Source organism: Hoplias malabaricus, chromosome 1, assembly GCF_029633855.1.
Source record: "Hoplias malabaricus isolate fHopMal1 chromosome 1, fHopMal1.hap1, whole genome shotgun sequence".
Lineage (NCBI taxonomy): Eukaryota > Metazoa > Chordata > Actinopteri > Characiformes > Erythrinidae > Hoplias > Hoplias malabaricus.
Window position 1 is genome coordinate 5,195,289 of NC_089800.1, and position 22,720 is coordinate 5,218,008.

General features: G+C 42.5%; 1 protein-coding gene across 1 annotated transcript in view; it reads left to right on the forward strand.

Annotated features, from left to right (window-relative positions):
* Positions 1-22,720, forward strand: part of csmd3a (CUB and Sushi multiple domains 3a) — a 287,911-nt gene that overhangs the window by 202,658 nt on the left and 62,533 nt on the right. The window contains 11 exon segments of the mRNA XM_066676154.1: positions 1,766-1,870; positions 2,104-2,222; positions 3,852-3,921; positions 6,415-6,531; positions 7,640-7,849; positions 10,763-10,951; positions 12,132-12,309; positions 14,202-14,347; positions 18,869-18,949; positions 19,295-19,408; positions 19,968-20,156. Coding sequence (XP_066532251.1) covers positions 1,766-1,870; positions 2,104-2,222; positions 3,852-3,921; positions 6,415-6,531; positions 7,640-7,849; positions 10,763-10,951; positions 12,132-12,309; positions 14,202-14,347; positions 18,869-18,949; positions 19,295-19,408; positions 19,968-20,156 — 1,518 coding nt within the window.

The window sequence follows — 22,720 nt, forward strand, 5'->3', positions numbered from 1 at the left end:
TATATCCTCAGAGAAACAGAAGATGTTGGCAGCAAAGCTCGTCCGTATTGAGCTGTCTATGATGCGCAACACTTTACGGTTGTTTCGCAGCGGGGCGACCTTGGTACATTTTTTTTTTTTTTTTTTTTTTTTTTTTTTTTTTTTTTAAACAGAGGCTTGCCTATCAGCCCAAGAGGCCCAGCGAGCCGGCCTTGTTCTTGAAGATAAGACTTCTTTCTCTCTCTTTTTGTGTTGTTTTCTTCACGCCATATGCCGCCCGACTTTCATCTGGAGATTTGTTTTATCATCCAAAGCACATCAATATTTGAGCTGTCACGGAACACGATGCATCAACAGCTTCATAAGCAGCGGGGGTGAAATGGGAGTAGCCCTGGTGAGGAAATGGGATGCTAACAGCCGAATGCCAGCTATTCCACTAGCCTCCACAATGGAAACGAAGGAGGCCTGCTGAAATTGGAAGGCAGATTTTAATTGTCCGCCTCCCCAGCCATCATCACCATCAGCTTGGAACGCTTGGTCAGAGAACGGAACGGAAGGGAAACAAAATAAATTTGCGCTGACCTTAGCAGATGGCACCCCCCCCTCTCAGACAGAGCATTAACTATTGTCGACAGCTTGACGTTTAATCTGCCTGAGCGGTGGATGAAAGATTAACGGAAGTTATGCAGGAAGACGGATCGTGCCGTGAAAATGACTCGGAGGAAATATGACTTAAGAGAAAGCTGCAGAGGTATGAGGAAGTAGGGCTTGAAGGAGTGTGTACAGTGCCAGGCAAAAGTTTGACTGGACCTGCTTCATTATATTTCTCGCAACATTCAAGTAGGGACTGCAATGACAAAACAGCAGAATAGACCCCCTACTTTGGGAATGTGTTTTCTCTGTGTCTGTGTGTGTTTCCTCCAGTTGCCGTGGTTTCCTCCCATAGTCCAGTCACACATGTTGGTAGGTGGTGTGGCTGTGTGAAACTGTCCACAGGTGTGGGTTTGTGCTCTAGGGATAATTGACTCCCCTCATTCAGTCTCCATCTTTTCACTCTGTAAATTCTCACTTTGGTCAGTTTGTCTGGAAGAAGAGCTGGTCATAAAACCTCTTGTCTGGCGGAGATTGGCTCACTGAGGTGAAGGTGGTGGTCGTAAACTAGGAGAAAGTCTGTCATAGCTGAGCTCCACAACTGTATTTCCAGGGAGTTGATGACCAGGGCAGCAAGGTGTGACCACCGCTAACAGCAACAGTGCTTTATCAATACCCTGGTCCCCTCAGGGCCATGAAATGTGGATTATTTTATTTTGACCCTTACAAGCAACAGTTATCACAGTTCCCACAACAAACTGTTCTTTTCTATGAAACCTTTTTTCAGAGATTCTGTTGAAAGTAAAAATTCTTTCAATCCCATCTACATTTTGTTGGCAGAAGAGGAAATGTTTTATTAAGGTTTCAGTTTGATGAAAAGTTATCCTTGGGTATTCATTCCTGTTCGGTGTCCTCATCTGTATTGTGTTCCTCTTTATTTTTTTTTACCATTTATTATTTAGTTATTTGAATTGTTCATCATTTTTCTGTTTCAAAACCAATGACAAATGCAAGAAATGCAGACAATAGGGAAGGCAAAGTATACATAAATATAATTGATTGTTATAACTATTTTTTTTATTACTATTCCTTCTATTTTGCAACTTCATTTGAATTCTTATGTAATAATAAAAATAATATAACTATAAAATGTAATAATGAATACATTTCTAATGGACAATCCTCTGGCCTTCAGGGATCACTATTCCTCCACTGCTGAACAGCACATCCAACAACCTGTACCTCACCTTCCAGACGGACATGAGTGTGTCTGGCGCGGGCTTTCACCTGGAGTACACAGGTATTAGGCCACCTTCCAGGTGTCAATATCACAGCCATTCATTACAGAGAAGGATCACTCCTCCTTTAACTTTCTGCAAACCGACCAAGATGGGACGGTCATTTACTTATTGGAAAGTGAAGTGGGAGGGCATGTCTCGAGCTCTTTGAAGGATTGCTGTACTTGCCTAATCAGCCGTGTAATCTTAAAGTGCTCGTTACTGACAAATGAAGAGAGTTTCCCTGTGTCCTAAGCAATAGGTTTGGACTCCTGCCCAGAGCCGCAGACCCCCAGCAATAGCATCAAGGTCGGGGACCGCTACATGGTCGGGGATGTGGTCGCATTCCAGTGTGACCAAGGCTATACTCTGAAGGTGGGTGTAGAAATATAATTCGGGGTTTTCACAGCTTGTCTGAAATAATGTTACTGGGACCTATTCCTGGAGAAAGGCCTGGGGATAGTGTCTGAAAGTGAGCAACTGGTGTCTGGACAACCTACAGAACTTGGCCAGGTGATCACCATGTCAAATGTCAATTGTGGGCAAGAGGGGAGTAAATCTCCTCAGCTTTGGGCTTGGTTCTCTGCAGCAAAGTGGTAGACATGTAGAAGCTGTTACTGCCACAAAGATGGGACAATCTACTTCTAATCAATCTAATTCTCAAAATTTCAATAGAAATATGAGATTAATGTAAGGCATTGTGTGATATTCCTGCATGAACCTAGCACAATACTAGCAGCTAAGTATAGGCTTATGTCTTTCATAGCTACATTACCTTTATAGTTCCACTGGCACAAGGAAAGAAGCAAACACCAGACTGCAAATATATCTTTTCTGCCCAGTGTCTTTGGGAGAGTTTTGTAGATTTGAAGCGTTCTGAGTGATGCTAACTGAACTCTGGCCACTCCAGACATGAGCAAGCAGTGGCTCTTAGCCAGCAACAGTTTGGACACACTTCTGTAGCGTGTTGCTGTCATGCCGCCTTCGTAATTGGCACTTGACAGATAGCGTTAAATAAAACCAGCACAACCCAATTTGCTTGTGTCAGGGCAGCCGCCACTTGCCATCCCGAACAGGGGTTTGTTATCCTCGCGTTTCATTAAACACTTGTTCAAAGGCTTGGGCTTTTGTCATTCCAACCCTCGCACCGTGCTCTGTGAATAAAAATGACCCCCTGCCACAGTAATCTGACTCGGATGGCAGGAAGCATCATCTCAAATCTAAATTTGTTAAAAATAGAAAGTCCCTTGAAGCAGTGCTTCTTTTGGCAACCTTCAACTGCTGCTGTGTAATTCTACATACTATCTGACTGCTGTGTCAGCAAGTGATAACTTGTAAAAACTTTTTGCCAACTAGATTTCCGAATGTTAACACATGTAGACAAATAGGTATAAAAACACCTTTTAGACAAATAGGTATAAATTCATGTTTAAAATAGACTGAACTTTTCTAGGTACTGGATTGTTGTAAGAATATTTTAAGATTATTTGACTTGCTTCTAGAAATGTTTAGCTAGGTTTAGGTAATTTCAATGAAAATGCTTCGGTAGACCATTCAGCTTATTTTCAGAAATAATGCTTGTAGAAATTGTGTAGAAATATGGTGATAAATCACATAATATTCATAATCTCAGTGTATATTTACATCATTGTTTTTGTAATGTAGAACTGACCTCTTCCCAGAGGTACATGATGTGATAAAACATTTTAATTTAACTCATCCCTGTTCCACCCCTTATTGCTCACTAGCAGCTCAACGTAGAGTTACTAAATTACACAACAAGTGTCAGCAGTGTTCCAGTGAACTCTCTGGGGAAAAAGTCTGTTTGCTGCTGTTTCCTTTCACTGTTTAAGAGATACACAGAGCTTTCTTCATTGTTGGATGCACTGTGATTTGGAAATGCGAGTCAGGTACCACTGAGGTTTTTTTTTTTTTGTTCAGCGTATATTACTGTTGAGACTTTGTGGAAGAGCTTCTTAATTCTTTTTCTTTCTTGTCTTGCAGGGCAGTGCATATATAACGTGCATGCCAGGACCTGTCAGAAGATGGAACTATCCAGCACCGCTATGTCTGGGTACATTTCTCCTATAGGACTTTGTCTTTGGTCTTTTCATCTGTCTCCCGTGTGTCGTGCTATTCTCAGTGGCTCGATGGAATGTGCCGAGTTTGGGCCGATCTGACAGCAATAACATTCCGAGATGTTTCTGTCTCATTTGTTTTCAATTGGTTGACTCCTCTTTTTCTTTTTCTTTTTTTTTTTTACGTATTCCTAAAATCCAGAATGAATCGCCATCCACTTCTGTAATACCAGTTTTTTTTTTCCTATGGGCTATAACTTGTTCTTCTTTGAGATTCTGTTTTTCCGACGATGCCGTCTGGAGAGAAAGGCATCGTACATGGAGAGTGATTTTAACATTCCCTTTTGTGCGCAAATCAATTAGCTTCACAGTCACTCTCTCAAGGTTCTCTGCGTCTTTCACCCGCCATTGTTCATCTCTGACTCAGTACAGTTCCATCTGCCGCTGGGAAAAGAATGGCGATCTGTGCCAGATGACACGTAATGCCTGGAAAAAAAAGCTCAGTTTTTATTACTAATTTATAATCGTGTCTCCGGAGATGCTATTCCATGTTATTGCCCAGCTTCACTGGAAATCCAGCTTGGAAACATTGCACCCAGAGCTTGTTGTTCTTTTATGCATTTCATTTTTTTTTCCCCCTCTACTGCTGTGGGCCCCAGACGTGGCAGTGAAAAGGCAAATTGATCTGTGTTCCTCCGCTCTAAATGGACAGTTCAATGTGCTGTATCGACAACTCAATTTAGCTGCTGTAAAGTACGGCTAGTGGATACCAAGCAATCCAAGTGGCCATTCGTCATGCCGTTGCTACTAAAAAATGCACAAGTAAGCACAGAGACGTACGTCCAGGAATACTACCTGCTGTCCAGTTTGGGTCATTGCACCATATTTCAAATGCTCACTGGCTGCTGAGTCTTGTTTTTCAGAGCTGTTCTGTTCTGTTCTTACATAAACGTTTATGGCATCGGGCAGATGCTTTTTTTTTTTGAGCAACTCTTACAGATGTAAGTGGATATACCCTTGGGAGCCTTGACCAATGGACCCTTACTGGTGTAGAGAAGTGTCTGGGTCTTTCTGGGCCAGTAATTGTGTTATCATCCATGCTAACCATTATTTCTGCATGGGCCTTACCACTGAGATGCAGCAAGACTCCTCCAAAATCCTAGATACACAACACCCAACATAATATTATATTTAATATGTCAGTCATTTTACATTAACTTAATGAATTCCATATATGCACAAGGTCATTTGGACTGGACATGCAACAAGAGAACCCCTGCTCTGCCTGTGCTACCACAGATCTGGCCCTCCAGACTCAGAGCATCTGCTGAAACTTGGAAACCTGAAAGGTGGGAACTTGTGGTGAGGACTTCTGTGGGAGGCCTTGCCCTTAAGCGAGGGAATGCCTTGCAAACCGCAAAACCTGAAAAACAAGTTCACTTGACTTTGGGAAGGGAAGTTCTACCAGCTGAGTAAAAACATATTTTTTATATTCTATAATTCCCCCTGGAGAGTTGATAGTGGTCTCTAAAGATTGCTCATTTGACAAGCCATAAGGCATTTCCGTTGATTATTGTTGGAGTTTTCTTTCGCAAGAGGTTCCCGCCTACAGGTTTAGGGGTTCCACAGAGTCCAGGGGGCTAGGTTTGTGGTTGAACCATCAGACCTGTGTTACCCCTCATGACAGGACATTCAATATAGTGCAGGTTCTGATTTTTACACAGTACTGCATAAATGATTTTATAAAAAAAGAAAGCCGATGTTAAGCTACAGTGTTGTAACCAGACTTAATACCATGTAATTTTAGAGCATTTCCATTGGTCCAGTCATCTGGAAATCAATGGGAAGCTTGCCCAAAGTAAATAGCAAATCAATTCCAAAATGGAGGATACACACTGCATATACAGTGCCATATTTCACTCTTCTACTGTAGCTGAGTCACTTCCGAATGAGCCCCACGAGTCGAGTAAGTTCTGCTGGCGTTCATCTGAAAATTCATTAAGACGTAATGTAACAGAGCTTCATTTTCCCTCTGACCCTCAAAATGAAGGCGGCAGACTCCGCCAAATGAGATTTTTGGGCCCATTTAAATGCCGCATTATTAACCGATGTTATGCAGCTGTTTATATAGTCGAGGAACACAATGAGCTTGGCATTATATGTGCAAATGAATTCTCTCTCACATAATGCAAATACTCTGAAAAAACACAGTCTGGAGGCTTTATGAGATGGATGTTGCATTAGCAATGAACGTGGATGGAAAACAAAACTAAGGAGGAGTACAGTAAAGCGGCAGAGTGGCACTGCAGGGAGGGTCACTGCCTCTCAGCTCCTGGGTCCTGGGGTTCAAACCCTGTTTTGGTCACTGTCTGTGAGGAGTGTGGTGTGTAGCCTATAGGTGTCCCAGGAGAGCAGACACTGTAGTGAACTGTAAAGTTGGGGGGGTCAGTAGTACTGAGAGTAAATGTGTGCTGTGTGTTCTTGTCCAGCTGAGTGTGGTGGATCCCTCTCTGACCTGAGTGGAGTCATCCTGAGCCCCGGCTTCCCTGGAAACTACCCCAGCGGACTGGACTGTAACTGGACAGTTAAGCTCCCTGTTGGCTTCGGTCAGTGTCTCTCTCTCTCTCTCTCTCTCTCTCTCTCTCTCTCTCTCTCTCTCTCTCTCTCTCTCTCTGTCTCTTTCTCTCTTTCTCTTTCTCTCTCTCATTTATCTAATTCTATATCTGCCTGTTTCAACAGCTTATTATCTAGTTATATTATTTTTTTAATGATTTGTTTATAATTATATATATTATTTTTCTTTACCGTTCCCAATATTTAATGTTGGAAATAAATAAATAAATAAATAAATAAATAAATAAAGATATGAAAATGAAGAGTCTATTAAAATTAATTTTCTTATAGCTGCAGCTACGAGCTTTATTACGAGCAATTTGTCATCATCATTTTCTTCATCACCGTCAGTTTAATTTATAAAGTTTTTTTTCTGTTTCCCCTTACTCCCACGCTTCACTCACCTTTCACAAATTAGCATCGTAGCGCATGACAAATACTTTGTAATAACTTAATAATTGTGATGTCATATATACATTTTTTATGGCTTGCATATGCGCATAAATATATTGTTTAAAAAAAAACAATTGACAAATTAAAGAATTAAAGTTTCTGCTAAAGCTGTGCAGGTTGTTTACTAGGAACTAACATCATCACCATTATCATCATCATCAGGTGAAGGTTTAATGGCTGTCCTTAGCCTAAGGTCACTTCACAATGAATGATGGTCAATGGGATGCTAGACTATGCAGATATCTTTCACTGGATGACAAGGATTAGCATTATAGTTCCGCTCCAAGGGTGTTTAGATGTCAACTGATATTTTATTTATTTCAGTGTTTTAAAGAAGCCAGTCGATGGTGACCTAGAAAGTGGGTAAAGTTTGTAGCAGTTAGTGTTCTCCTCCAAGCATTTTGAGCTACTTAATAATACTGACTTAGTAGTAGTTTGTAAAGATGAGCACTCAAAGTTAGCACAGGACACAGCAGACACTCAAGAGCACAAATGTCAAATGACGTTGAATGACGTTTGAGTTGAGTTCTTTCCAAGCGTGATGCGTCAGAAGATATTAGTTTTGTCGTGGATGTTTTGACACCTCATCCCAGCAGATTCCAGCAGTGTAATTTTCTCCACTGACATCTTCGTTTGCTGTCCCTGCAGGGATCCATCTGCAGTTCCTGAACTTCTCGACCGAGGCAGTGCATGATTACCTGGAGGTCAGGAGTGGGACGCTGGACAGCGGTTCTGTGATCGACCGCTTCAGTGGCTCCGTGGTCCCGGACTCCTTCTTCAGCACCACCCATGAGACCAGCTTCCTCTTCCACAGCGACTATTCCCAAAACAAACCCGGCTTCCATATCACCTACGAGGGTGAGTTCCACGATTCAAGAGTGTTCAAGTATGCAGAGCAACTACAACGTGCTCCTGTGTAGACTGTGGAGCTGATAGAATGGACTGTTAATGTAGAAACAAATAGGACATACTGATGTTATGGTTGATTACATTCAATTAATTTGCATAGGAGTGTTTTATCATATTTATATCATAATAACTTATCTTGTAAACACAAATGTGGTATGGGTTTGAAAGTGTGTTATCTGCAGTTTCCACCAAGTTGCTCCATTATTAATAGAAATATGCATAATTTCGTAATCATCTACAACATCTGTAGCTTTATAGTTAAGGTTCTGGATGTGGCAGCTTTAGCTGAGGTCACACTTCATACTGACCCTGGTGATATATTCCCAGAGTTGGGATCTATATCTGTTTATCCTCAGCGTGAGGCGCTATTGAACATTTTCACTTTTGAACTCCCGCCTCCCGTGTGTTTGAGTTGAGTATATGCAGAGCAGCGAGGCCTCATGCATATTCATGCGGATTTATGCTGTACATGGTGTTATGCGAGGGGTGTGTAGGTGTGGAGGCCAGGAGTAAAAACCCCAGGTTGAGCAAAGCTAATATCCCCAAGCTTTGTTTTCCTGTTTTAGCTCCATCAGAGATGGGTAGTGACTAGTTATGTTTACTCATTTGCATGTACTTAAGAGAAATACAGACTAATCCTTGCTGAGCCGAGAGGTTCGAGACCTTGTGACTCATGTAGACTCTAATGTTTAGAGACTGGAGGCCTGAATGCAAGTTTGGGAGAGTTTATTTACAAACTCAAGATGTAAGAAACATGCTTTAGTAAACGAAACCAGAGCAAGTAAACAGGAAGAAAGCCAGACTCCTATAGTGCTCGAGGACAAGACAACTACGAACAAAGGGAAAGGACGATAGTGGGAACTGGGAACGATCTAACGTGGTGGGAACTGACAAAGGGGCAGCGGAGCAGAGACAGAGGACATGAGGAAAGAGAGAGACAATGATCAAACCATACACACACTGAGAAAACATGAAGAAACTATGAAGAAGGGGTAAACTAGGCAAAAATGTGTCTAGTACAGTGCTTATTACTTACTGTTTATACATCAAACCCATACCATAAGCAATGCGTAGGTCCTGCGTAGACACAAAGCCTCCACTATACCCTATGCTGTAGCCTGACCCCACAAATCTAGCTACACATCACATCGATGCAGACCACGATGACAGCGATTGGTCCGCTGTTGGATGAACATAGATCAAGTTGAAGTGTGAAAGTCCAGGACTATTAACTCCTCTTCTCCACACTACAGAGACTACAGACAGCAGATTTCCTCAGATGTTGGTTTAAGCATCACAAGACGAATAAAACGTTGGAACGTTGGGGAAAATACAGACGCATCCAGAAAAAATACTTGGAACCAGGCAGGAAAAACTGCCAGCATTTTGTTTGTTTCTTTCCTGGCACCATATGTAAACTGCACTCTGTTCCAAAAAGCACCCTACCCCTGAAATAGTACACTTCATTGATAATGCAACTAATCCTACGAAACTACTACACACTACACTGTGCACTACATTAGTGGAGGACGTTATTTGAGATTCAGCCCTAGTGCTTTACTGAGTGATGTAGACATCAGATGCAAAAGTATAGTCCCTCATAATGGTGTAAGGCACTTGCACATGCTACGGCATAGACTCTGCATTGAGTCATCGCAGAAGTATAAATCAGCTTTGACCTGAAACGTTCATCTCCAAAGCAATAACTCTTCAGCTAATGGATGAGTTAATGGAAGAGTATTTCTTTACGAATTCTTATTTTGGAACATTTTTGTTTGTCAAGTTTTCAGTTTTCACCCAGTGAACATTAGAGACTTTCATTTGACATCGAGGAACCAACAAAAACAAAATATAGAGAATTGATGCTCAGACACTGGCAATATCGATACATTTCCACTGGAGCTATACTTTCCAACACATTCAGAATCATAATAAAACGTCTTGCAGTCTATTCTAAAAATGTAGAATCTGAACTTTCAGCAAGATTTTATCCTGTTTTTTCATGAGCCACAAGTGAGAAACGACTCCCATAAAAGTTCCAAAAAGCTTCATGACTTCATCTCAATTTAAGAACTGAGAAAATCTTGCATTTGTAAGATTGATGACGGGAAGGAGTTGAAGTGAGAGTTGCTTTATTACCACAACCTGAAGAAGACACAAACGCTTCACTTAAACAACCAAACATATCAAAAAGATCCTAGACATGGCACAGAACCTAGGCAGAGACAACAGTGACCATCGACAATGGAAGAATACGGAGACTAAAAATGAATATCAAGGGTGGAGAACATGCAGAGTAGACATACAGAGACAGAAAATGGCGGCATTAAAAAGCCATGGTGAACCATTCTGAGAAGTTTAGTGAAGGCATATGAGGAGAGTCCTTATGAGGCATATGAGGAGAATCAGTTTCATCTGGAGTTCATTTACTCGTGTTGAGCTAATCTTTATGTCTGGCACATATATATTCAAACATCTACACGACAAGCTGTGTTATGCTATGCACCAAATTATCAGCTACAGTGTTGCCAGTTCCCACCTGCGATCACACCTCTTACATTACAGCTAACAATGTGGGCTGTTGAAGGCCTTCTCCAGGAGTCATGGAGCCCACTCATCTAACCCACTGTGCTGCACTGCTGGCTGTAAATAGCCATGACATTATGATAGAATAGAAAACTGCACTGTACAAACGCGTTAGTTTACTGAACTTCTCCTAATTTAAAAGAAATTAACTTGTGTCTTGAGCTCTGTTCTTGTTCTGTCAGCTTTTAATTAGATGTTACTTGAAAACTGTACTGCAACTTGGAACTACCTTCAGTATAAAGTGCTAACTGCCAGTATTCAACACTCAACTTACAGCTTACGAGCTCCAGAGGTGCCCCGACCCCCGGCCCTTCAGGAACGGTCAGGTGATCGGAAGTGATTTTGGCGTGGGGATGACCATCTGGTTCCAGTGTCAGCCGGGATACACGCTTCTGGGTCAGGCATCACTCACCTGTCAGCACGGGGTCAGCAGGAACTGGAACCACCAGGTGCCTCGTTGCGAAGGTAAACATCAGCAGTTCATTGACCTCAGTCTGAGCTTTGATAATTAGTAATTTTGGTCAAGTTACTGACTGGAAAATTTGTGTAAAATGCAGCCAGAAATGTATTTTCTGGCAAGCAGTTACTGACATTGATTGATTGATTGATTGATTGATTGATTGAATGATTGATTGATTGAATGGACGAATGACCAAACAAACAAATGAACTAGGCTTTTTTAACACAACTTTTCAGTCCACCGAATTAGTTTTTGATTAATTTAAAGTGAGTGATATTTTTTAATAACGCTATTAGAGGGCATTAGATTGTGTGATGTTCTTTTATTTGATGTTTGTTAATAAAACCTTCTGAGGTTGGTATTCTATAATGTTGGTTTATTTTATGAGCAGAAGTAAATGATGTTTGTTATTCGGTTTTTTTTAAAAACAACTTTAGAGGGTAGCAGTGAGTAATGTTTATTTATTTGAGGTGTGTTAATAAACCCTTCCGAGGTTAGCATTCTGTTTGTTTAGTTGATGTGTGTTAATAATATATTTATAGCGCTGCAATTAGCAATGTTTGTTTATTTGATGTGTGTTAATAACACCTTTAGAGGAGGGCAGTGAGCAATGTTTTTTTCTTTTATGTGAGTGTTGTTCTTAACACAATTAGAGGGTAGTGGTGAGTAATGTTTGTATACTTAAGGTTTATTAATTACACTTTAAAGAGCTGTGCTGAGCAATGTTTAGCCAGACAGCTAATCACCTATGCAGCTGTTTGTTAATCTTCTGACAAAATTTGAAAGGGGTACTTGCCTCAGAAATGCTAGCATCACAAGGAGTCCTTGCATTTCTACCTGACCTATCAAGTGCTCGTGGGGCCCGGAGCCCGTGGTCTGCCCCTGCCAGCTGCCATTAAGCATTTCCAGCTGAACTTTGGAGATTTTGCAGTGTAGACAGAGCACTGCTATCAAAGGCTTTTTGTTACACTTTCTTTACTGTACTTTCTGCAAGTGTGTAGCCGTGTGTGGCTCAGGTTTGTCGCTTAGCTACTGTGCTCTGACCTTTAGAAACAAGACCCAAAGTCCAGACTAGACTCGCTTCAGCACACAGCAGGCCGTCGGAGCAAGAGTAGATGTGTTGCTCACAAAGGTGCTACAGAGCCCCCCTGACATTTGTGTGTCTTTGTCCTTCTGTGCTTGCAGCACTTTGCGGGGGCAATCTCACCACTCTGGAGGGCACTATTTACTCCCCCGGCCATCCAGATGTCTACCCCAACTTGAAGGACTGCGTGTGGACCATCAGGGTTCCCCCCGGCAACGGCATCCGCATCAACTTCACGGTGCTCAACACCGAGCCCACCTACGACTACATCACTATCTGGTGAGCTAACGGCTAATTCAAGTAGCGGGTGCATTTACCTAAAAGTGTGTAGCTTGATCAGGATTCCGTTGGGGCCACCGAACAGCTGTGCTCCAGTGACACTGATGTGGTGGTGGTATGTTAAACTGTCACTGCACAGTTTATGTTGGTCATCCTCTAGTCCTTCATCAGTGGACACAGGACTGCATAAGCTTGGTGGACTATTCTTAGCCTTGCAATAACACAGAGGGCTTTTAAAATCTCTAGCAGCAACGACTGTGTCTGATCCACTCATACCAGCACAACACACACCAACACACCTGCAGCAGTGAGAACGATCCACCGCCCCAATCATACCTGCTATGAGGGCATCCTGATTGTTGAAGAACAGGATGAAAGAGGTTTAACAAAGTATGCAGAGCAACAAAGATCAGGGAGGGGTCCCTGCTAATCAACACAACGTTACTCTAAGTGTCACTGACATGCTATGCTGATTTCAATCGTGATGGATGTGGTTTCTCCTAGGATAAGGAATCACCCACCCAGAGGGGTCAAGGGGTCCTGGAATGGTTTGATGAGTATGAAAATGATCATAAATCATATGCTGCAGCCTTCAAAGTCCTCAGATATCAACCCAGTTGAAGATCTATAGTTGATTCCGGACTGAAGTTCTAGACTGCAGCTATAATTGAAGGAATAGTTCCAGTGGTGGATTGTAGTGTGTGCAACACCTTATTAAGATACTTCACAAAGTTTTTTTTACTTTAATTTGCCACCAGTGTGTTTGAGGGTGTCTGTAAGTGGGAGACTGCACTGCTAACTCTCTTCAAGCGCCAGCGTGCCTCGCTCCCCAGTTTTTACTTCCCATTAAAGCCTAGTGTGTGGAGTGCCTGGTGTATTCCAGTGTATTATTGTGGAGTTAGAACAGAGGTGTTCGGAGGGTTTTCAGCTAAATTAGATTAGATTAGACAGATTTAAGAGGGCTTTCTAAGGGTAGACCCTCCAAGCTTGCTTTCCGGTATATTTTGCTTTCCAAATCCAATTAATTCAAGGTCGTTTGCTAATGTTCTTCTTGTTTTCCGTTAGAAGGAAGCTTTAATTGTGTTCACTCCAAGGCTAAATTTTAGCGGCGTGCTATTTTCCGTGTCAAAGCCTTCCGTATGCCAGCCTTCATCCGAGTGGTGCTGACAGGTGGATTGTTTTGCCGCCGCCATGCTTTCCCTAATGCACTGCACACTAATGCCAGGCAGCTGCTCCTTGTGCAACACATTAGCGCTCCTGCAAATCAAATTAAATGCATCATTATGTGGCGGAAACCTGCATTTTCCAAACCCACGTTTGGGATCTAAGGGCTCAAAGTCATGGGGTGTCACTCCCTAGTTTTTAGCCTTTTGAGCAGCTAGGAACCTGTCAACAATGTAACTGTCTACATTATTTGTTGGGTAAGAGCTTCTGCTCAGTACTTGCATAGACTTTCAAACATTGATGAATTTTCAACTAGGTTCATGCTATTCTCATTATTCTCTGTTTTGTTGTTTTTTGAAAAAAAAACGTTGATGTTAAAAAGAAAAGGCACTAGCCGTTTCTAATCATGAAAATGACCGAAATGCTAACATCAGCACACCTCAAATCCTCTTTTTATTTATTCCCAGTTTTATTTTATCTAATTTCTCTTCAGTTATTCTCTCTCTCTCTCTGTCTATATATATATATATATATATATATATATATATATACTGTATATATTACTCTGGAGTCCCTGGGTGTTAGTGCTGACCTCATGGGGCACTTGACTGAATCGAGTTCCTCTGTTCCTCTGTTCAAAGGCTTTTAAAGTGTGGTCTGTGTGGATTTGACTCAAGCTTTTCTTCTTTTCCTTTTCTAATTCTATCTTCTGCTGTTGCGTCCTGCAGGGACGGACCAGACCAGGCCTCTCCGCAGATCGGGCAGTTCAGCGGTAGCTCGACCCAGGAGCCTGTGTCCAGCACGTCCAACCACGTCCTGCTGAAGTTCCACAGTGACTTCAGCACCAGCGGCTTCTTCGTCCTGCATTACCACGGTGAGTGCTGCAGCTCCCATGGCTCTGTATTGTATATACTCCATTTTATACCTTCCTTTTTTTTTGGTGTGTGTGTGTGTGTGTGTGTGTGATATGGCTTTTATTTTCATGTTGTTACTTTTCACCCACAATGTTTTATGGTATGGTATATTTATATGGAATGTGCTGTTTATAGTCGGTGCATTCAATCCTCAACCATGAACAATCGGAGTGTTTCCATGGAAGTGTCCAGGCGTTAAGCGCTTGTACAGTGTGACGTGTGCATGGCAGAGCTGGTTTTGTGCGTGTGGATGTGTTGAATGGAGTGTTGCAGTTAAACACAATGCGACCCTTCCAACGGAGTATGCAAATCAGGTGCCCAAAGGCTTTTATGCATCAAAACAGTGCTAGTCAACCTCACAGGAATTAACCCTTAGGAGCCTGTGAGGTAACAACAAGTAAGCATGCACTTACCTGGTTTAGCCAATGATATCCAGCGCTTAATTGATTTCATCGCTTTTGGACCCAAAAATGATTGGGAATGACGTGGTTTGAAATCCTTGTTTTCAAAGAAAATAATCCTTTTGAGTATACCCAGCTTTTAGCACCCCCTGTAGGCCTTGAGAAAAGCAACTAGGAGCACAATGCCAACATAAACCAATGTTTTTCTCCAGCAGCAGTGCTGTGTCTAATCCACTCATATCAGCACAACACACACTAACAAAGGACCACCACGTCAGTGTCACTGCAGCACTAAGAATGATCTAACTGTGAGGGTCCTGTGGGAGGGTCCGGTCAATTGAGGAACAAGTTGGAATAGGGCTAACAAAAGTATGGACTACAGTCTGTAGTTGTAGAACTACAAAGTGCATGTCTATGGTTTGTGGAGCAGATAAAATGGAAATGTTTAATATTTCAAAAAAGTTTAGGATCCCCAGATCTATAGAAGATGTGATTACTCTTAAACGGTCAGTGTTTCATGAGATTTCATGATGTGTTCATATTTAATAAATGAACATAGGTTTTTTTTGTGTAGTTACAATTTGTGTTGGATTTTATTATTTATAAATAACCCAGACATTAGGTTTGGATTCTGTGGATGCCAAGCTCTTCCATACTGCAGTGAGAAAACCCAGGACTCAAAGGGTTAATCAGCTTCGAAAAACTTCCCCCCCGCTGTTCTTCATTTCTCTGCTTTTTCGAGACAGCGCTGAGCCCAGAGGGAAACAAGGAGGACCATATTGTAGCCGTTAGCGTGAGTTTGTGCTGATGCTCTGGATGTTTACAGATAAAACATTACAGCGTTAGGGAAACGCAAAGCTCATTATGAATTTAAAAGATAATAAAATGATAGCGGAGCTAGCCACCAGCGCTTCTGCTTTCTACTCACTGTAACTCCATTTTCCACCTCTGTTTATAATGCTCCTGTTCCTTACTTACTACCCACAGAACATTCCTAATGAAACTCTTCTTCCTGCTGTCTCCAGAAACTGAGGGTTAAGTGTGTGTATGTCGGGGATCTACAATTCAGAAGTTAAAAATGGGGGAAACTCCAATCATGTGAAACAAGGAGTTCTTGCCCTTAAGCAAAGGTACAGTTTGCCCGCTGGGGAACAAAGCGGATTTGCCCTTGAGCAAAGGGATATCTTCCATGCTGGGGAACACAAACCAACCTGCAGGAATAGTGCTAATTTGTCTTTATGTGATTTCTCGCCCTATGGAACTCAAAACTGGAGAAACAGTGTGGCCTTGCCCTTAAGCGAGTGAATACCTCACACCCTTCTGAACCTAAACACACAACCATCAACTTGCCAGAGGTTGCATAGAAACCAACCAAGATTCTCAGCATTAGAGGACCAATGATACACCAAGGGAGCAAACTCCTGGTTAGAGATTCCCATCACCAAAGGTTCCCCACTAATGTCAAGACCAAATCTACGCCCTTGGTGCTTTCATTCATCTCCATTTGTTATGCGATGGTGTTTCCCTTCTTGTGAGTAGCTATGCTAACTGTAGCCAGCTTCCATTTCTGAAAATGCTGGTGTGTGTGCTGTCATAAATGACTTCTTCAACTAAAGCCAGTGGATAGAAGAAGCATTTTGCAATCTAGTCCTCCAGGTCAAGCCTTTGATGCTAAATCCAAACTAAGGTTTGAGAAACAGAAGGCCAGAATCTATAATTAAATCACTTGGACAAAAACTAGCATAACTACATGATGATAACCATAGTGTTAGAGTAGGAATGACTCTGAAATATTAAGAACAGTGGTCCCCCACTCTCAAGTTTGAGTATGAAATCTTTTGTAATAACTGTTTGATATGACTATTAGCATTTAGCATGTGCTGTACTGTTGCTCTGAGACTGTAGGCACGTTCTCTGGAAACTTTTCATTCCTCCCTATCCACATGTGGTAAGGTGCTAGATGGAGGAAACAAAGGCGTAATGGGGAAACTGCCGACAAATTGCATGGACACCATTTCAGAGAGGGCGGGTTCCTAAAGGGCGAATAATTTGTGCCCTTCCCCTGTGACTACAGCGCACTGCATCAAAGTGAATGGACTGATGACTGAGTGGGAGAGCGACTACAGTGCAGAACAGAGCCATAAGTCTCCCAGATTTCCTCCAGCTGTAGAAGAGTCATTAGCTTCTTTTGTGGACGTGTGCCATTCCAAACACCTAAAAAATTACTTTCCCAATCACATTGAATCACTGGAATTACGGCGGGGAATGGCCATATCCGAGAACGTCTGTCATATTCTGTGCTTTCAATTAAAAAATGTGGTGAAACTAGCTGTCAAACATAATCAAGGTCAGCGGGATAGCCGGACCTAATCAAGGCCATTGTCTTCTGGTACAAGTCTCCTAGCAGTGTCGCTAACTTTGTAATACCCTACAACAGCATGTCCAACACTGAATGGAGAAATGGAATAAAAATACAGCACTTAATGGCTCATAGACTACAACTGATCTGTCTTATGTGCAGAGAAAAAGCCACTTACGTATTGCTTTTACATTCATGGAATTTAGCTGAGTCTGTTCTCCAGAGTGACTTGCGCAAGTGCCTTGTCATTTTGTTCAGAAAATACGTCCTCACCAGCACAGATAGGAGTAGAGACTTGATACCACTGAACAAAGACCCCGTCAGAGACAAGCCCAAGGTGAATACTGAAAGGAGAAATATAAAATTAGCGCAATACAAAGCCACAGTAATCACTAAATCATAATAATATTAAGGGAAATCAAGATTTTGAAGCAGTCAAGAAGTGCAGAAGTAGTGGTCATTAAACACTGAACAGAGTCAGTGTGCATTCGAAGAGAGTGAGGAACTATGTTGTTTGAAAGGTAAAGGATAGCGGAAGTTCATTCCACCATCTGGGAGCAGTCTAAGCCGAGCCATACTTGAGGCACGAATGGCTCGATGCACGGATTAGCGTTCAAGTAGGAATGGGCTGGTCCATTCTTGGATCTGTCGGCAAGCTTCAAGCTTTTAATTCTGATATGAGCAGCCACTGGAATCCAGCAAAGGGAGCACAACAATAAAGTAATTCATTTATTCATTCAGTCATTGTCTGTAACTACTTTCTTCAATTCATGGTCACGCTGGGTCCAGAGCTTACCTGGAATCATTGGGCACAAGGCAGGAAAATACCCTGGAGGGGGCGCCAGCCCTACACGGGGGCGACACACACACATTCACACCTATGGACACATTTTTTGAGTCGCCTATCCACCTGCCAACGTGTGTTTTTGGACTGTGGGAGAGAACCAGAGCACCCGGAGGAAACTCACATGGACACCACACCAAACACCTCACAGACAGTCACCCGGAGCAGGCCTTGAATCCACAACCTCCAGGTCCCTGGGGCTGTGTGACTGCAACACTACGTGCTGCGCCACCATGCCGCCCTAACAATTAAGTAATGTAAGATAAATTTGGATGATTCAAGACCGGCTGCCTCATTCTAGATGAGCTGAAGGGCCTGGATGGCACATTGAGGAAGACCCTGTGAGAAGCAAGTGACAGAAGTCGAGTTTTGAGATGACCAGAAACTGAACAAGTACCCAGATGACCTCCTGAGAGAGGAAGGGTTGAATCTTAAAGTTTCTTGTAGTAGAGAAACCTACATAACTGGATAAATTTGAAGGCTTCATCATTGAATGACCAGTAGACCAATTGTATGTCGGTACAATGCTGGGACATCAAGATATCAACATAGGAACCTTTCGATTTAGGTATGTCAAGAAACCCCAAGAGGTCAAAAGGGTTCATTCAGTTGATGATGTGCTTTAGGGATCTGCTGGGTCTCCTTCAGTGGGTCAGCTCTGATGTTCAGTCTTATATGTTGGTTACATTCTCTTCTTTTCAGAATCCAAGCTATGGTGGATATATACTAACACATGGTGGTACTGATACGTCTTGTATAGATGTGAGTGTTTACATGCTCACATGCTTACATGTTACTCTCTCTCTCTCTCTCTCTCTCTCTCTCTCTCTCTCTCTCTCTCTCTCTCTCTCTCTCTCTCCCACTCTGTCTCTCTCAGCATACCAGCTCAGAGTGTGCCAGCCCCCCTCACCTGTCGCCAACGCCGAGATCCTCACGGACGACGAGGAGCTGGAAATCGGTAAAACAAACGCTTGTGTTTATGTCCAATTTTCCCATTTCTTTCACATGGACGCCTCATTAGTCACGTCCGTCTGATGCCCGCCATCGAGCAGGTGTCCGGCGTCTGCCTGCTTCAATCCAACACGGCAAACCCTGAGAAACGTTTCAAATTGCCCGCAATTAATCCCCTTTCTTGTGGAGCGAAGAGCACTTGATGGTGTGTATTTGTCATCATTAGCGTCACGCTCTGGTCTTAATTAGCTAATGTGCCGAGCTGTAGTTTGAGGAGAAACATGGTGAGAGACACAGCATGTGTGTGTTTCATGTGCGTGCACGTGTGTGTGTGTGTGTAATCACTCAACAGGAGACATCATTAGGTACCGGTGCTTGCCTGGCTTCACACTGGTGGGCAGTGAGATTGTGACCTGTAGACTGGGCGAGAGGCTGCAGATGGACGGCCCTCCTCCGGTCTGCCAAGGTAAGTTTGGCACGATGTTCGACAAGACGACCGTCTCGTTTAATTCTCGTGTTCTTCTCGTTAGCATCTCATACGGCTGCCACTGTCAGAAGCTGTTAGACCTCTTCAGGCCTGCAGGTCAGATGTGGCAGGTTTATTATCCTTTACAGCCATTATGCTTAATTGGACACTGGGCCTGCAATGGGCACTTATCCTCTGGATGACACTTAGGGGCCAAAATCACCTTGGTCCTTTGAAATCTATAATGTGGGTCTAACAGTTGGACACAGAGATGGACAGCTCTGGACCTGCCACATGAGGTCAAGGTGCCAGGTGTGGGCTAGATTGGTTTAAAGACCCCAGCATTTATCTTGTGAAGCTGGATTGCAGAACTAACTGATAATTCCTTAGTACTTGACATAAATGATGATAGGTCCAAATGTCGTCAGATCCTCATGGCAATTTTCCAATATCTTGTGTGCCTCCCTGGATGTTTAGAAGCTACCGCAGAAGCTATGGTAACCATATAAGTAGTATAGGAACTGCACTATTGACACTCCCAACACATTTCTATCTCCAGCCCAATGTCCAGATAACGAGGTCTTGTTCGACTCAACGGGAGTGATCCTGAGTCCGGGATATCCGGACAGTTACCCCAACCTTCAGATGTGCTCATGGATGATCAACGTGGAGAAGGGCTACAACATCACTCTCCACTTCCAGCTCTTCCAGACAGAGAAGGAGTTCGATATTTTGGAGATCTTTGATGGTAAACCCCTCTCCTCACTTCCTCTGCCAGAGCATAATCATCCCTCATGGGTTTACGCTAGCGACGTGTGCCTGCTGTAACTTCCACTTCTGCTTGGTTAATAATTGAGTGTAGCATTTCATAGTTCCTCTCTGCTTCTTTCCCAGCCGAACAGAGAGAGTATTAAAAAAATATTCTGCCCCTTATTTTCATATGCCACACTTGGGCTCGGAAAATGTACCAGACACCGGCGAATGTGTTGCACTAATTGTTGACAAGAATTGATTATGGAGATATTTATTATTCCAAAATGCACTTAGAATGTCATTAAGCTGTAATTACTTAAGTGCAGGACTATTAGCAAGGTCCACTATTACTTATCATTGATTAGAAACTCATTAGATGAGCATGGGATAGTATGAGGTCCATTCGAATGCCTAGCATGAGGGTCCATTTTTGTCCTGGCAGTGCTAGCTTATTTATAAACATGGTGTCTAAGGAGTATCTGATCTGATTTGGGTTTATTGACTGTTTGGCTGATCCCTGGTTCCATTCCGGGTAATCTTTCAGCCATCCAAATCCGGGATTCCAAGAGAGTGCAATTAGCCACATTCTCTGAGTGAGCAAGTTCGCCCTCAACACAACATTATTCTCAACACAAGCAGAGTGCTTGCTATTGTAGGTGTCTCCTTCAAGCACAGTGAGATGGCCAATGATGTTGTGTTCTGTTTGTTAACAGCAGTTTGAATAGAAGCAGTAGTTTGATTTAAATATCTCAGAGGAAGCATGTGCTTGCCCACACTCTCCCTGTGTTGAGGAGAGTCCTAGCTAATGGCTAGAAATGGCAATGGCTAAATTAAGATTAAATTGAGTAAAAGTTAAAAATATATTTTTTCAAAAAAGGAAGGCTGGCTCCCGGATGGACGGATACAGTGATGATCAAGGCTCTTGTTGCTCTCAAGCTGAGACATGTTGCATCACAATGTTCTGTCGGGTGAAATGTAGCCTGCAGGCTAAATGCAGCCTAAGCCTCGCACTTGTCATGAATCACCGCAAATTGTTTATAATTAGGTCCGCTCCAGTCCCTTTATAGCAACACTTTGCCCATTAGCTTACTTTGCTAATCATGTGCGAAATGCTAAGCAATTAGCTTTAAGCATATCAGATCATGCTAACTGCTTCCCACTTGCTTTCACTAATTATTAGCCATGTCTACAATAAAAATGTCTATCAGATCATGCAGCTTCCCACTATTTACTCTTAATTTAAGTCATGTTTACATTTAAAAAATGGAGTAGCAGGCCATGCTAATGCTTTCCTGCTAGCTTTCTCTAATTAGCCATGTTTACATTTTTTAAAAAGCACATCAGATCGTGCTAACTACTTTGCACCACCTTTCTCTAATTATTAGCCATATGTTCAAGAAAAGTAGATCATGCTAATGCTTACTGCAAAGTATAGCTCATTACTAGACACATTTTAGTTTAGTAATATGAGAGATATGCTGTTTTCCATTAGATTGATTTCATTATTACCCATGTTCACATTAAAAAGTGTTTCAGATCATGCTAACTGAATTCTGACAGTTTTCGATCATATTAAAATCGCACTGCTCTCTACTAGCTTTCCTTCATTAGCCATTTTACATTTTAAAAAAGCATATCAGATAATTTTTATTATTATTAATTAAAGTTTTTTACTTTTCTATAAAGTGTTGCAAATAATGATGAGAAAAGTGTTTTCTCATCTTGAAAATCTTGAAATGTTCTAATCATGAAAATTCTTTGGGCGGCAGCAGGTAGTGTCGCAGTCACACATCTCCAGGGGCCTGGAGGTTGTGGGTTCGATTCCCGCTCCGGGTTACTGTATGTGAGGAGTGTGGTGTGTTCTCCCCATGTCCACGTGGGTTTCCTCCGGGTGCTCCGGTTTCCTCCCACAGTCCAAAAACACAAGTTGGTAGGTGGATTGACGACTCAAAAGTGTCCGTGTTAATGTGTGAGTGAATGTCTATGTTGCCCTGTGAAGGACTGGCGCCCCCTCCAGGGTGTATTCCTGCCTTGCGCCCAATGGTTCCAGGTAGGCTCTGGACCCACCGCGACCCTGATTTGGATAAGGGTTACAGATATTGAATGAATGAATGAATGAATGAATGAATGAATGAAAATTCTTTAATCATGCTAATGCCCCCCCCCCCAGTTTTCTCTAATTATTTGCCACATTTGGCTTAAAAACATGCTATCACTAGTTGCTAATGCATTAGGGACAGAGGCGATTGCTCTGAGACTGCAAGGGAAGCTCAGCTTCCCCTAAAATGTCAAAAAATAAGTGATTAAATATATCCTGTTGTGTGTACATGTCAGTGAATAAATATGCACTACAACGTGCTCAACTTTTGTTCAGAATCAGCTTCTTATCACTGGCAAAGACGTGGCTTTCCTCTCAATCATTCCCGCAGCTTCACAGTCCTTTAAACAGTGTTCAATAGCGTTCAAAGAGTTCAATAGCGAAGCAGTGAAGTGCAGCGAAACGAGACGAGTCATTGGATAAATGCTGGGCTTTGTCCCGCCCATTGGATGCTCAACGTC